Source organism: Microtus pennsylvanicus, chromosome 9, assembly GCF_037038515.1.
Source record: "Microtus pennsylvanicus isolate mMicPen1 chromosome 9, mMicPen1.hap1, whole genome shotgun sequence".
NCBI lineage: Eukaryota > Metazoa > Chordata > Mammalia > Rodentia > Cricetidae > Microtus > Microtus pennsylvanicus.
Genome location: NC_134587.1, coordinates 66,315,197 through 66,331,170, shown reverse-complemented (window position 1 = coordinate 66,331,170; position 15,974 = coordinate 66,315,197). Strand labels below are relative to the sequence as shown.

The 15,974-nt window shown below is 47.2% G+C and overlaps 1 protein-coding gene across 1 annotated transcript; it reads right to left on the bottom strand.

Moving 5' to 3' along the window:
- Positions 1-283: 283 nt before the first annotated feature.
- Positions 284-4,322, bottom strand: Dkk4 (dickkopf Wnt signaling pathway inhibitor 4). Its single transcript, XM_075984523.1, has 4 exons — positions 4,159-4,322; positions 3,053-3,203; positions 1,954-2,106; positions 284-935 (listed from the first exon to the last, which is right to left on the bottom strand). Exons 1-4 carry the CDS (start codon positions 4,267-4,269, stop codon positions 685-687), a joined length of 666 nt encoding a protein of 221 aa, XP_075840638.1. The 5' UTR covers positions 4,270-4,322; the 3' UTR covers positions 284-684.
- Positions 4,323-15,974: the final 11,652 nt, after the last annotated feature.

The window sequence follows — 15,974 nt, the reverse complement described above, 5'->3', positions numbered from 1 at the left end:
AAAAAAATGAGGTGACTTCATTAATGTAACTTTTTTCTTTGACCCGTTTTCTGCTTGCAATACATACTAATAGCTAGAAGAACAGGCGTGCGCTTTATCTCGGAAGTAGCAGCCCCTCACCTGAAATGACACGTGACTTATGGGATGGGCACATTCATATTTGTCTGCTAGGCAGGTCACTGTATATCAAAGATCACATGGTACACCCACATACGATTTCAATTTTTAGGAAAGATGTATTTGGACAGATTGAATTGGCTGTATCAGAATTGTTTTATTGTAGAATCATGTCAGTATTCTAGAAAGGAGACAAAAAGCATCTCGTAGTACTCTGGTTACTGTGTATTTCAGTTGCTAGGTTTGGTTCTATATTTATGCTGGGTATAGTGCTCGTCGGTTATCCCAACCTGGAGCTTGAGGTAAGAAGACAGTGAGTTTGAGGACAGCCTGGGCTGCATAGCTGACTTTGAAACCCTGTCTGAAAACTCCTTCCTCTACCCGAAGAAGTACCCAAAAGGCAGAAGCAGGCGGATCTCTATGAGTTCAAGACAGCCAGGTTGACAGCAAGTTCCAGCCCAGCCGGGGCTACACAATGAAGCTCCGTCTCAAAAAAACAAAATAAAAAAATAACAATAATAAATTTAGTGCCTGGCTGTGAGTTCCGTGTTTACAGCCGTGTTACAGTCATATTCTCTGGCATACTCTTAGCCGTGTCTGTTGCTGGTTTCCAGTCACCTGACTTCGACACACTAGTCCAGGACCGCAGTCACAGCGCTGAAAGATTTCTGGGGCTTGGGCAGCGTCCTTCTGCCCTCTCCTGGAGCAGACCTGCCCCTCTAGTAGAACCGGCTTGCAAATTTTTGTCCAAAAATGGCGAGCACAGCAAAGTCCAGGGTCACAGTCGGAAGTTCTCAGACAGCTTTCTCCCTCCTGTCCTGTAACAAGTTAGACGTGGCTTTAGTGGCAGGTGGGCAGCATTGCTTGTGGCAGCAGAAGAGTTAAGGGGGGTGTGTGTTGTTCTAATGGATCTAGGAATGAAGGCTGCAACCTAAAGATAGCAGCCAACAGGACCCATGGGTCTCACACAATGAAGGAAAATTCTAGCCCTTCCTAATAGGGTTTATTGTTTGTCTTATTTAAGTCAAGACATCAAGAAAAGAAGGAGCTGACATTGGTGGTGCCTGTCTTAAATCCCAGCACTCGGGAGGCAGAGGCAGGAGGATCTCTGTGAGTTTGAGGCCAGCCTGGTCTACAGAGTGAGTTCCAGGACAGCCAGAGCTACACAGAGAAACCATGTCTCAAAATTACAAAAGGAAGAGAAGGAAAGAAGGGATTTCCAGGCCTGAGAAATAGGTAACATTCCACAAAGTTTTGCTAATGTAATTTTTAGTGTATATGTAATGTATGGGACAGCTAACCCAATAACATAGGCAGGGAAGGCCATCTTACCACTTCACTTTCAAATATTCTGTGATCTCAAAGACTGTCATTTGGTACTCAAATTTTGTTTAAAAAAAATTCTTTCAATCAAGTGTGGTAGCAAACCCCTTTAATTCCAGCAGAGGCCGTTAGTGCTCTGATACATAGTGAGTTCCAAGACAGCTAGGGCTGCACAGACCCTGACTCCAAACAACAACAAAAATTCATTTTGTATTTTGTACAAGGTTTGATCTGTGTATGCTGAGGCTAGAGAAAGGAAAAATGGCATTTGTTACACCCCAGCATCGTGAAAGGGGGGTGTGTGTGTGCACAGATGCATGTGTGTAATTGAACACTGGAAAAAAATTTTTCCTAAGCACTTATTACAAGGGTCTTGTCCTGGCCTAGCCAGGGGAGCCTCTTGAGTTGTTCCAAGAGTTCACAGACATGGAGAAGGAAGTTAGTGTCAGCCTGTGAGGCTGGGAGCAAGAAAATTGTTTTTCAAATAAAATGTGCTCAGAATGATGTCTTTACCCTTACTGCTCTGTGATTTCTTAACACTGGGCTTCCCCTGAGGTCTGTTTTCCTCTGTAGGCCGTTTGGCGGTTCCTTCTGCATAGGTGCCGTCTTGGTCATCAGTGTTTCTGCCCATTACTGACCTTGTGTCTTCCACAGCAGTGCAAACATCTGGGGGGCAGACAGCTTTAGTTAGTGTTACTAAGGGACACGTACAGGTGTGCAGTTACTGTATTGCTAAAGGATTTGTAGCTCTTCTACCTTATATTTTATATTTCTTTTTTTTTTCTGTATATGTGTTGCTTTTATTTTTTTTTCTCTCTTTTTTTTTAATTTATTTATTTATTAAGGATTTCTGCCTCCTCCCCGCAACCGCCTCCCATTTCCCTCCCCCTCCCCCGATCAAGTCACCCTCCCTCATCTGCTCGAAGAGCAATCAGGGTTCCCTGACCTGTGGGAAGCCCAAGGACCGCCAACCTCTATCCAGGTCTCCTAAGGTGAGCATCCAAACTGCCTAGGCTCCCCCAAAGCCAGTGCGTGCAGTAGGATCAAAAACCCACTGCGATTGTTCTTGAGTTCTCAGTATTCATCATTGTCCTCTATGTTCAGCTAGTCCGGATTTATCCCATGCTTTTTCAGACCCAGGCCAGCTGGCCTTGGTGAGTTCCCGATAGAACATCCCCATTGTCTCAGTGTGTGGGTGCGCCCCTCGCGGTCCTGAGTTCCTTGCTCGTGCTCCGTCTCCTTCTGATTCATAAATTATGTCTCACACGTACACATACACACACACACACACACACACACACACACACACACACATGTAACCATGCTTACATGCTCACATACAGCAAATAATTAATAAAGATCCAAGTGTAAATGGGAAGATCCAAACCAGCCTACGTTGACTCTCTCCTTCAGAATCATTTTACCCATGTCACTGGTAAAAGGTGTTGACAGGTAATAATTTGTTTCCTCAACACAGACAGCTGCACAGATCTCCTCCATCCAGACCCAACAACACCCTAGGGCCTGCCTCCCGCGAACTGTCTTAGCCTGTGTGACTCCCACGGTGCCTTCGGATGGCAGCCCCCACAGCTTGGAGCCCCGGGTCACTCACCATTCACACAGATGGTTCCCGGGCAGCACATGGCGCTCCTCTGGCACCTTCTCCGAGCTCTGCGGCACGTGGCACAGAGTGACCTGTCGTCGTGCAGCGTGAAGCAGAATTTTCCTGCACTGCAGTCCTTGTCTGATGCACACTGTGAGCCCTGCAAAGACAAGCTTGTCATGGGCTGGGAAATCCAGTGAGACCGAAGAGGTCTTTAGCCAACACATGGGTTGGGGTGGAGTGGGAGGGGGGCTGTTGAGATATTGTGGAGAGCTTTGGGCACCATCTCAATTTTTCACCATGATTGATTTTCTCCCAAAAAAGAATACATCAAACTCCCCATGAGAAGACCTTGGTTGCTTGCATTTGAAAACTTGTCTTTAATCAATTATGAACTAGCCAACCTCCAACCCGTTTTACTTCAAAACTCAGAATTTAATGTTTTTATACTCTCCGTGGAAAATCAGTTTTTCCTGTGTGTCTTAGAGATGACAGATATAATTTTGAGTCTGCTTGTCACTACACCAGCTCCTCCCCAACTATCCTTCATTCTGTATGCAGTGTGCACACCACATAGAATAGAGTGTGATGTATAGTATACACAAATGATAATGGCTCCTCAAAAATAAAGTAGACTATTGCAATAATGTGTCGTGTCCTGATGCGTTTAAGCCCTAATTCCTACATACATGCTGTGTAGCCTTGGTCCGAATTCCTGCCCTCTTCATTGCTAAATAGGAAGCTGTGCCTGTCTCGAGATATAAGGAAGGCAAATGACCGCAAAGGCCTAACCCGCGGTACCGCTTTCATTAGACACTGACTGGTAGGCAAAGTCGGAGCCCTGGCCTGAAAACTGCTCTATGGCCTTTTGTTTTCCCTGGCTTTTTGAAAGATTTCGTCTGCAATTCATGGTGGCCTCTGACTCGCTGTCAGCTCCTTATTCTGCCTTCCCTGCCTCCCGAGTGATGGGATTACGGGTTTCTCTTGTCATAGTCAATGGCAGGAGAACTAGGTTTCATGTACAAGCTCAGTTAACCTAGAGGTGAGGGTGTCCTGCCTGACACACGTCATCGTTACTACGGGTCTCAGTGCCGCCTTACTCTAGCTGAACTTACCTTCCCAGTGCCTTGCACATCAGTAGAGCTCTTGATGTTGTTGAAATCCAGAACCAGCGCTCCCAGGGGTGAACAGAACCAGCTGAGTCCAAGCAAGGCCACCAGTACCATCCTTCAGTCACTCAGGTCTCTCGGAAGTTCCCAGTACCCCTTGCGTCTTCTGAGGCTGGGCTGCTGCAAACCCGGAGCTGAGTGGTCCTGCCGAGCTATCTGCAAGTCGCTGGGTGTAATCGGCAAGTCGCCTCGCCGGAGCAGAGAGGCCTTTTCTGAAAGAGAAGCGATTCTGCCCAAGGACTGTGTGCTAAATGAGACAGGCTGGGTCTGACCAGCACGCTTTTCCGAAACTATTTATAGCCAGATGCGGCCCCTCTTCTCCCTTCCAGCCCACTCGTTTCCTTCCTCTTTACCCCACACAGGCTACAACAGATCCCTTCAAATCTTTGATCAATAGTTCAAAACAAGGACTCAGTGGAAGGAGACCAGAGGCAGGGCCACAGCGGCTGCTCCTCCAGGCAGGAATCCCTCTTAATTATCGCATGCATATCAAAGTCAGTTCAAAGGGCTCCCGGGAGAGAAGGATGCTGGTATCAAAGGCAGTCCTTGATAATCACCTGCATTTCCGACCCTCAAACCTTTGGGGGGAGGGGCAGACTAAGATATGTTTTCCCAACTAGTTGTACTCAAAGAAAAAAAGAATGACTCACAGTAGCCCATATGCTGTAGATGCTTAAAAGGAATAAAATAAAACTAATGAATCACTGAATCTACCCTGAAGTCTACAATAGAGAAGGGTGTCTTTTCCTTAGTCCTGCCGTGTGCCCTCAAATGTCCCAACAGCTTCCGAATTGTGACTGTGGCATCCATCGCCTGCCCTGTTAAGACAAGCGTCACTTGGGGAATCTCTCTTCTTACAATGAAAACTGAGCGGTTTGAAGTCCGAGTTGTTTTCCTAGGGAACTAATGGGGTGCATAAATATCTGATTTTATTTTTAAATGTCTTAACTCCTTTTTAAACTCATATAGAAAAGCACCTTTACTTTCAGCGCTTGGGAAGTGGAGGCAAAAGGATTCAGAGTTCAAGGTCAGTCTTGGCTACATAGCAAGTTGGACCCTGTAACAAAAAATAATAATGATTTTTTTAAGATTTTATTTTTTCTTTTTATTTGTTTTTTTAATATTTATTTATTATGTATACAATATTCTGTCTGTATGTGTGTCTGCAGGCCAGAAGAGGGCACCAAACCTCATTACAGACGGTTGTGAGCCACCATGTGGTTGCTGGGAATTGAACTCATGACCTTTGGAAGAGCAGGCAATGCTCTTAACCACTGAGCCATCAAACTATGCACACGTGTGGGGGTGTGTGTGTGTGTGCATGTGGTACAGTGCCTAGGAGAGGCCAGAAGAGGGCGTGAGAGGCCCTGGAGGTGAACAGGAGGTAAGGCTGCCTGACGTGGATGCTTTTCATTACCCAGACATCTCTCCAAACCCTAAATTGAGTTATTTTTTGTTTTGTTTTAGTTTTTTGAGACATGGTTTCTCTGGGTAGCCCTGTAGAACCTGCTCTGTAGACCAGGCTAGTTTTGAACTCACAAAGATTCTCCTGCCTCCACCTCCTCGAGTCCTAGGATTAAAGGTGTGTGCCACCACTGCCTAGCTTCCGAAATGGAATTTTTAAAATATCTGCTTTTGCCCTTTCTCAGAGATAAAAATTTTACTATTGAAATGGAGTCTTGCTGTGTTGCCCAGGTTGCCCTCAGACTCCTGGCTCAAGCATCTATTGGACCTCCTGCTCGAGTAGCAAGGACCACCTGGGGCTGCCAGAGAAGTGAAAGGGGTAATTGAAGTGTGTGCTTCTCCTCGCGTTCTGAACACTTTAAAGAGAAAGCAAACTTGATGTGGGAGGGAAAAGTCCTATTAGTCCTTCACATGGCTGTCATTCTTTTCAGGGAGAACTCAGCGTAGAACTGTCTAAAACCTACCAAGTCAGGGGGCTGGAGAATTGCCATTAAGAGCACTGGCTGCTCTTACAGAGGACCTTGGGTTCAACCCCCAGCACCCACAGGGAGGCTCACAGCCATCCGTAACTCTGGTACCCTCTTCAGGTACCAGGCACACACGTGGTGCTCAAACATAGACACAGGCAAAACACTTGGACGTAAGATATAAAAATCTTTTAAAAATAGATAAAATCTAACAAGATCAATATTTTCTGTTAAATGGGGAGGGCCCCGTGGCTTTGCTGGGTCTTCCTGCAGTGCTCCCACCCAACCAGGGACCCCTGTGACACACTGAGATGCTGAGGACACTGGACACTCTCAGCTGAGAGCTCCCCAGCAGGGCTCTGCTCTCAAGCTACTTGGGGGGGGGGGCAGGTATGAAGGGGGTAGGGAGGAAGCGGGGAGGGGGTGGGGAGGGAGCGGGGAGGGAGCGGGAAGGGGGCGGGGAGGGAGCGGGGAGGGGCTTTCTGTCCAGCCCCTTCTAGGCAGCTCAGCAATGCTCCTACGTCTGCACTGGGTGTTCTCTTCTCCATTTTGTTCTGGCCTCGCTTGCTCTGCTAACATCAAAACCCTTAGGCAATTCGGTACAAGCCGGGAAAGAACTCCAGCTGCCTTCCGTGTGGTGGTTCTGCTTCTTGCCCCTGCCTGAACTGCAGAGAGTGTCAGGGAACCCAAGGCTTTAGCATACCGACACATGAAAGACAGACAGAAGGGAGATCCTGGAACGTCAAGTTCTTGCGACTGACTGTCAGAAATAAACTACAAAACAGGGTCTGGAGTCCAGAGAAGGAGCCTCGGATGGATGGGTGGTGTCCTTTCATTATGACAGGCACTGAAAAATCTAATGCAGGCATAACTTCAGAAGGGACACCATATAGACCTTCTTAAGAAAAAGGCTTTCAGGACAACTGTTGGAGTAGGGCACTTGCTGATTCCCAGGCACCTGGCTAGCTTAGACCCAAAATAGTCATACAGAAACTGTATTAAATCACTGCTTGTCCCATTAGCTCTAGCTTCTTATTGGCTAACTCTTACATATTAATTTAACCCATCTCCATTAATCTGTGTGTTGCCACATGGCAGTGGCTTACCGGCAAAGTTTCGGCATGTCTGACTATGGCAGCAGCTCCATGGCATCTCCCTGACTCTGCCTCTTTTCTCCCAGCATTCAGCCTAGCTTTCCCTGCCTACGTAAGTTCTGCCTTGCTATAGGTCCAAAGCAGTTTCTTTATTCACTAATAGTAATCACTGCACATCAGACAACTGATATTTGAGCTGATTTCTTTTTTTTTTTAAATTTATTTATTTATTGTACAATATTCCGTCTGTGTGTATGCCTACAGGCCAGAAGAGGGCACCAGACCTCATTACAGATGGTTGTGAGCCACCATGTGGTTGCTGGGAATTGAACTCAGGACCTTTGGAAGAACAGGCAGTGCTCTTAACCTCTGAGCCATCTCTCCAGCCCCATTTGAGCTGATTTCTGTGGGATATAGCAGAGGCACATGGCAGTCAGGGAGTGGTGGCGTGCCTTTAGTCCCAGCAGGTAGATCAACGTGAGTTCAAGGCCAGCCTGGTCTACAAAGAAACCCTGTCTCAAAAAACAAAACTGAATAAAAGATGGATGATGGGTTCTGGTTCTGGATATAAGTACTCTAGGCTGGAAAGGTGATGGGGCATTAGGATAACGATTTGATTCAAGGAAAGCTCTCCACCTTTATAGGATGCCTAATATCAAGATGTGAGATTAACTATGCTTCCCATGAAAAACACCCTCCACTCTCTTAGACAGAGAGGTTATGGGCCAGACCAACACTGGAAAGTGTCTCTGTCTGTTGTTCTGTGTCTCTTTGTTTCATTTCTTTCTCTGTCTACACACACACACACACACACACACACACACACACACACATACACACACACACATACACACACACACACACACACACACTACTGAACGAATAATGTTGGCTTCAGGGTCAGACAGACCCAGTTTGGTCACCACCCTGGCTTCCTGGCTCCACTTTCTGTTCCTCCAAACAGCACTCAGAAAACTCCCCTCTGCTTGGCTACTTAGGTTTTCACCTAGGTGGCGAGCCCTGGGAGTGTTTGGCTAATCGATATTTGGATCCTTAGATTCAAATACTAAGCACATAATAAAAGCTCAAAAAGAAATCAACACAGGATTTTGCACAACAGCCCAGGCTGCCCTGGGGACTGTCATCTTCAGCCTCCTTCGTTTGGGATCTGCAAGTATGAACCACCATACTTGACAAAGCTCTGAGACTTTTTATGTGAAACACAATTGCAGAAATAAATGTGATCTTTTTGATGTAGCATGTTGCCAAGGCAACTTCCAGAAGAATGAATTTATTTTGGTGTAGGGCTCCTTGAGTCCCTGATGGCAGGGACAGTCTGGCAGCAGGCATCAGTCCTGGCAGCCAGGAAGAGAAAACTTAGACCTCATATCTTCTGCCACAGGCCCGACACAGAGCAAACCAGAAGTCTGTGCCCAGTCTCAATGCTTGCCCCCAGAGACACACTTCCTCCAGAGAGGTCACACAGCCCTCCTGAAAGAGCAACACCAACTGGGAACCAAGGTCTCAAATAACTGAGACTGTGGGGGATACTTCTAATTCAAACCATCATACCTGCATCCCCAAACGGTGGTTTTGACTGTTAAGTGTCTTCCACAGGTTCATGTGTTTGATCACTTGGCCCCTAGTTGGTTGTGTTATTCTGGAAAACTGTAGAACCTTTAGGAAGTGGATAGAGCCTTGCCGGAGGAAGTGAACCATTGGAGATGGACTTTTACATTTGGTAGCATGGCCCTGTGTCCTGCCCAGTCTCAGCTGTGGACTGTGGACAGAATGTGATGAGCCACCTCACGCTCTTTCACTGTGCCTTCTCCACTGTGGTTGACTCTATCTACCCTTAAAGCACAAACCTTCCCTCCCTCCGTCAAAACTGGTCACGCTGATAAGAAACGCCTCGGCTCCCCACTTCCCCGGCCACTGCTTCCTACCACCTAGTAAACTCCAGCAGCTAGTAATCACTGTGCTTTGCTATGCTCGATGCGGTCAGCAGAAAAACGTCTTCCCCAATCTCAGGCCTCATTTTATAACAAGGCTCCCATTTCTGACACTGAAAAGTCAGAAGAGGGGAAATCTGAGGGCAGGGTGATGTGGAAAACGACTTTGGGGTATTTTCGAATCTGCCAAGACCATTGCCCATCAGTAAACCACGGTGTTCCTCATCTGGGAGACTGTCTCAACCATTTTAGGACTGGAGATGGAGCTGTGGGGAGAAGACAGGAAAGAGAGCAAGAAAAGATTTAAAAGGGCCTGCTGTCTTCTAGCTCGGATCTGAAATAGCTTCCAAGGCTCGTGGAGCTGGACGCTTGGTCAACAGAGAGCGGTGGCTGTGGGGCTTCCTCAGGGGGGACGTTGTCACCAGCCAAGGGCTCCACACAGCACCAATGGTTACTTAAGGAGTGAGTTCATCTTGAGACCTCCACCCAGGCCAAACCAAGACTCATGGCTACCACAAAGAAATGGATCTCAGGGAGAACCAAATAGGAAGCAAGTTGGGTTTAATTGTTAGTTGTTGTTTGAGATATGGTCTGTCTATGTAGTCCTGGCTGTCCTGGAACTCTCTATGTAGACCAGGCTAGCCTCAAAGTCACAGAGTCCTTCTGCCTCTGCCTCCCAAGTGTTAGAATAAAGGTATGCACCAATATATCTGGGCTCTTCAGAAAAAAAATTAAGTTACATTTATGCGCACGAGTGTGGTGGGGGGCACATGGTGCCACACACCATTACTTGGGTGCAGAGGTCAGAGGACAACTTTCCGTGTGTAGATTTGCTTCTTCTGTGATGTAGTTCCCGGGGCTTGAGCTTCGGTCATCAGCCTTAGCAGCAAACCCCTCTACCCACTGAGCCACCCCAGCTGCCCAGAGGTCCAGTTCCTTTACAGTGGATGCTTCTGGCTCCCAGGTTGCATCTCTAGTGGTTCCTGAGGAACTTTTCTGACCTCTGCCTTCTGACATTTGCCCGCATACGATAATTTATAGTGATGCTAAAAGCTAAAGAATTTTTCTGAGTAAACAGGATTATGAGGCAGATTTAGGAGAGGCACTGTTTATATTTTAGGGGAAAGATCCTAAAAACTCAAGGCTGGGCTTCATTTTGGCCATAAGTGAGTACAATCTAGTTACTGCCCTTGATGGTCTAGGCGGAGGTGTCTTTGAGAATGAAGCATCTGGCCCTGAGCGAGCACAATTTATTAATGATCTTTCACAAGATGCCTTTGGGAAATGCATTCGTCTCTGTGGGCCATTAGGTTCTTTTATATAGAGAGGCTTACATTTAGTTATTTATTAGAGTGGGCAAGGGGACACACAAGTGTCAAGGAGGTCACCGTTTTCTTCTTCCACCACTGTGGGTGCCAGGCTCAATGACTGCCTGGGCTCACAGAGACACCTCACCAACCCAGGCTTAGGCTGTTATCAGTGTAGTCGGAGGTCTCCCAACTATGTCAGCGGTAAAAATACATCGGGTCTGGGGTACAGACTCCCCTTCCTCTCCCAGCCTGTTCTCCCTGGGTTGCTATCATTCCCTATCTTTCTCTTGTGCCTCAGTGTGACTCGCACCGGTGGCTCACTCGGGACAGATCTTGGAGGTATAGCCCACCCCGCTTGAAGTTTGAGCTGCAGTGTGACCAGGCAGTGTGAACTCCCAATGTCGCAAGCCACAGTGCACCATGTCATGATGCGCTCTGTCTCCAGAAGCTACGAGCGAAAATAGACCTTCCCCTTGAGTGTTTTCTGGCCTGGCATTTTGTTGCAAGAACAAAGGAGCCGTCCTGTCCTTGGTCAGTCCACTGAAGATCGCATGAGGCCTACAGCAGTCAAATCCTTGCACAGCCCTGCCAGGATCTTGAACAGCAAGCACTTCCCTAACTTAGCTGTCTTTTGAAGAGTCACTACACAGGACCCGGTAGCTGCAGAACAAAGCAAGCCTCTTGTGCAGCTGGCCTGAGATGCTGTCATTGTCATGCCCCAAGGCAAGGATTACGGTTTAATTGAAAAGATCAAGCTATCCCTCCTAGTTTGTAGTAAACACCTGGGCCCAGAGAACTCTACTGTGAAATGCTGTTGAGAAAGCAGAGGGGAAAGGAGAATTCCCCGGAGAAATTTCCAAAGGTTCCTCTTTCGGCACTTCAGCCCTGATCGTTCCTCACCCAGGGGAAAACAGCAGATTTATGCCGACACCTGTATTCTCCCAAATTCGAGCCTCGGAAGTTCAGACCCAAGGCAGCGTGTAGATGGATGATTTATGTTCAGTTAGGAATGAGGATCTTTGTTATGGTTCCTGTGTCAAAGCCAGTTTTACTTCCATAAATTTTGCTTTTCTCAAAAAAAAAAAATCAAAGGAACTGAAATGGGCAAGCCTTTGGCAGCATCTCACAGGAAATGCTCAGTAAGTCAGAGAGGAGAAAAGGCATGCTGGGGGTTAGGGGAGGCGAGCAAGATTGATGGTACAGTCAAAACGTGAGCGGTTCTAGTGTCCCTGGTCGGTGGGTTGGTGAGAAAGGAAAGCTAGCTCCAGAGAAGGCTGAGGAGGAGCTGGCCGGCAAGCCTCAGCAGAGTGTGGTGCGGCTGGCCAGTGTGGACCAGAGAGCACCGCATCCAAGGACAGCCCCTTCCTCAGGTTAAGTGGTAATAGGGAAGTCTTGCTACCTCTCAACCTCACTTCCTCTTGAGCCTCAGGCTCCTCACACCCGTCTTCTATGGTGTCACGGCATGTTTGCCCTGGCTCTCCAGTGGCCAGCTCTAGCAGACACTGTCCGGTCCACGCTCTTGGTAGACAATGATTTTAGACTTATGAAGTAAAAGGGTGCTGTTAAGGGCTCCCCTCTTCCAGAAGACAGTGCTAAGCTGTCTGCCTTCACACAGGGGTCCACGGTCAGTAGCGCTGGGTTCCCTAGACCTTCCTTCCTACTGTCTTTTGTTTTGAAATAAAACATCCCCGATGTTATTTTTTTTTTTTTACCGTTTCTAGATTTCTCCATGTCTCACCTGCCCCTCCCTCATCACGGACACTCTTTCCTGTCTGGCTTTTCTGGGCCACAGTGACACACACTGTACCAAGTACCTGCAAAGGTGACAAGAGACCCTAGGAAAGGTAAGAAAAGAGAAAAATGAAACTGGCCGTATCTCAACAACTCTCTTTTGGTTGGTGAAGGGCCAGACTTGAGACAGGGATATTGTTCATCTGGATGGATTGTTACCTGACTCTTTCTCTAGACTCCTGTTATCAATGTCACCATGCATTCCAGAAAAAAAAATGGTTGTGTTTCAAGAGTAACCCACGGATGTCTTTTTTGTCTCTTCTCTTCTTCTTCAATTATTGTTGTTGTTGTTTTTATTATTATTTTGAGACAGGACCTCACTGTTGTGAAGATATAGCATGAGTTGGGATCTTTGTGGTGTCCCATGGCAGGTGGGTCCAAACCGCTGCGGGTGCAGACAGAGCTTGAGTGTGGACTTGATTGAGAGGAGATTTGGGTAGGAGGGAGAAAGGGAGGGAGAGAGAGAACAGCAGAAAGGAAGAGAGAAGGGGGTGGGTGGAGCTTGTCTCTTAAGGGGACCTTTGCACCTGAGTACAGACTAGGACCCTGGGCTGGCCAGGGTACTGCCTGGGTACATCCTGCCAGATGACAGGGCAGGCCAGCATAATGCCTGAATCCTAACAACCGTCTGGCCTTGAAGTCCAGGACATTTCTGGGCTTGCATCTCACTGTCTCTGCCTCCCAAGGACTATGGTTGAGGCCTGCGCCCCGTGCTCTGCCTCAGCCTGAGTCCTCGAGGACCTCCAGTCCTTTGAGATCATCGTAGGCGACATCTTCATGGTTCCTTGACTCGTTAGATTTAGGCTAGGGGCCAATCGAGCCTCACCAGAATGCAGGAATCACCTCCGCCTCCGACCTCACTGGCATGAAGAGACCCTGAGAGCCTGCCTGTGAATCTGTCCTGCTCTAACGTGCTTCCCAAGTTCTGGGAGTTCAGTAGAGCAATGCTAAATCCCTGAGCAGACAGTTGCTTGGGGTCCATCCATCAGCACCCCTCCCTGTCTCTGTCCTCATAATGGACCCCTGTTGTTTACAAAGAGAGAAAGACACATTACCAAAAGCCTGTCTTATAAGGTAGCACTCTGACAGACTCTGCAGGTGCCGGGATTCAAGGAGAGCTACCTAATTCCTCTGCAAACGAAGCTGGCAGACCTTAAATTACCAGACCCCTAGCACACCGCCCACCCGCAGAACGAATTCACTGTAACTAAACGTGCTCCTCCTCCACAGCTCCCCTCCCATCCTCTAAGCCACAGGTGAGTAAGGTTCCCTCCTCTCTTCCTCCTTCCCTTCCCCAACGCGTCACAGTAGGCGTCTTTACTCATTTTGGATGATCTGAAATCCTATCCTTTATTGTCCTGATGCTCTTTCTGGTGTTAAGTAAAACTGTGATCTCAATGCGCCCCGGGGTCCCCTATAGCATTGGCAACCTTATATCCTTTACCTCCTTTATGTTAAGAATATAAACACCACGCAGGAAAGAAAGGGGACTGGAAGGACAGAAGCCACACAACTCGGAGTTCCTGCTTATTCTCTATCATTGTCTTGACTTCATCATGACTTCATCTCCCATATTCTTTTCCATCTTCTTCTGTTATCTTTTAAAAATATATTTATTGTGTGTAGTGTTCTGCCTGCATATATGCCTGCAGGCCAGAAGGGGGCACCAGATCTCATAACAGTTGATTGTGAACCATCATGTGGTTGCTGGGAATTGAACTCAGGACCTCTGGAAGAAGAGCACTCAGTGCTCTTAACCTCTGAGCCACCTCTCCAGTCCCCTCTCTCTTTTATCTTATTTCTCTTTATTCTCTTATTTTTCTTCTTATATCCTCTTGAAATATGTATGTATATATGTATGTATATTTTAAATTTATTTTGAGACAAGGTCTTACTATGTAGCCCTGGCTAGCCTGTAACTTACTATGTAGATCAGGCTGGCCTCAGACTCACAAGTCTGCTTGCCTCTGCCATCTGAGTGCTGGGATTCAAGGCGTGCTCCAACACACCCAGCTTGTCCTCTATAATTTGATGGGGCTCCTATTAAGGACAAAGAGACAGTAGTTTGGGGAAGTGCTAGCAAGGAGTTGGCTGTTATCTAACGAGCTTTGTTGGGAGAGTCGGTTTCACAAGCAGGACAGCCAGGATTGGTATAGCCGCCAGACAGTGCCCTACCCTGAGTTACTTCATATTGTATCAAACAATAGTTTTTAAGACTGTCCCTTGCCCTAGGAGGCTCCGTTTTACAAGCAGCTTTTGAGCCCATTTGAGGGAGGAGGATAAACATGGTTCTCTAGTGGCTCATAACCACGCCACCTGTCTAGTGCCCGTCCAGTCTGTTCAGCACAGGCTGGTAAAAGATTTATCCCCAGGAGTAGAGAGGAAGCCACCATAGACATATATTGTACACCGAGATGGTAGGGCAATGTGGGTGTGTTAAAAACATACGAAGGAGATCAGACCTAAGAATTTACCAGTGTGGACAAGAACCTGAACTGAAGCTGTGTCTACAAGGCCTAATTGGAACGTCCACGACTGTGCAAAATTTGGAATGTTACCGTAGGTCTGGAAGCCTGATTACAATTTCTCCTGGGCTATCTTTGGTTCTGCAAAGAGCCATGTGCCAGATCTAACATCTTGATACACATAGTAAATAAAACCTTTGGAATATAGGGGAGAGGAGAGAAAGGGAAGGGAGCAGAGAAAAATATATAGCTCATTAAAAACTATTTTAAAAAACCCTTGGAAGTATTAACATAGCTAAGTCTTCCACCAGTTGGAAAGGCTAAGAATACTATGAGTAACATCTGAGACCTAGAGTTGAGATTCCCCCACCTGCAGTACCCACCTCTCTGATGTCTCCACCAATGCATTTTAAGAAGGCTTTGATTACTTTCTTTGTTCTGTTACCATAAAAACTCTGCTAAATTGTTTCCATGTTGGAACATTGTATTTGGGTGAGACCTAAATCTATGTTTCTGGGCCATGGTCACCCCATTTTTCAGTTCCAGAATAAATTATTCCTTATTCCCTGTGTTTTTGCATTGATACCACACACACTGGAGCAAGGAAAGCCTTATAGATCCCTTGTATGAACCCCATAAAGTGAGGGAGACCCAACGTTGACATGGTATGGCCTCACACCAATCTACCATCTGACATCTGGTTTGTGGCAGCCGTGGACATCCCGTGGTCCCTGGACTTTCAGCTAACGTGGCTTCCTGTGGTTGATTCTGTCTGTCTGTCCATCCACCTAGTCACTTGTAGAGCGGAATCTGCGGTCTCCTGGTCTGAGCTTCAGCTCAGTCATCTACAGCTTTGCTCTCAAGCCTGACCCCAGCAGCTCCCTCTCTCCCTCCCAGTACTCATCCAGTTCACTATCTTCTCAGTGGAGCATCTTTTACCACCTCCTCCTGAAACCTTCTGAACTCCGCTGCAGCCTCCTCAACTTGTATTCATTCTGAAAACCACATATATAGATATATGGACATAATTACAGTGTGGTACATGATTTAAGAGTTAACGTTAATAATTGAGAGCACCCAGGCATGGTGGTGCACTCCTTGAATTCCAGCACTCAGGAGGCAGAGGCAGGTTGTTCTATGTGAGTTTGAGGTCAGCCTGGTCTACAGAGCGAGTTCCAGGACAGGTTCCTGAAGGCGTAAGTCACAAACAATGCCACAC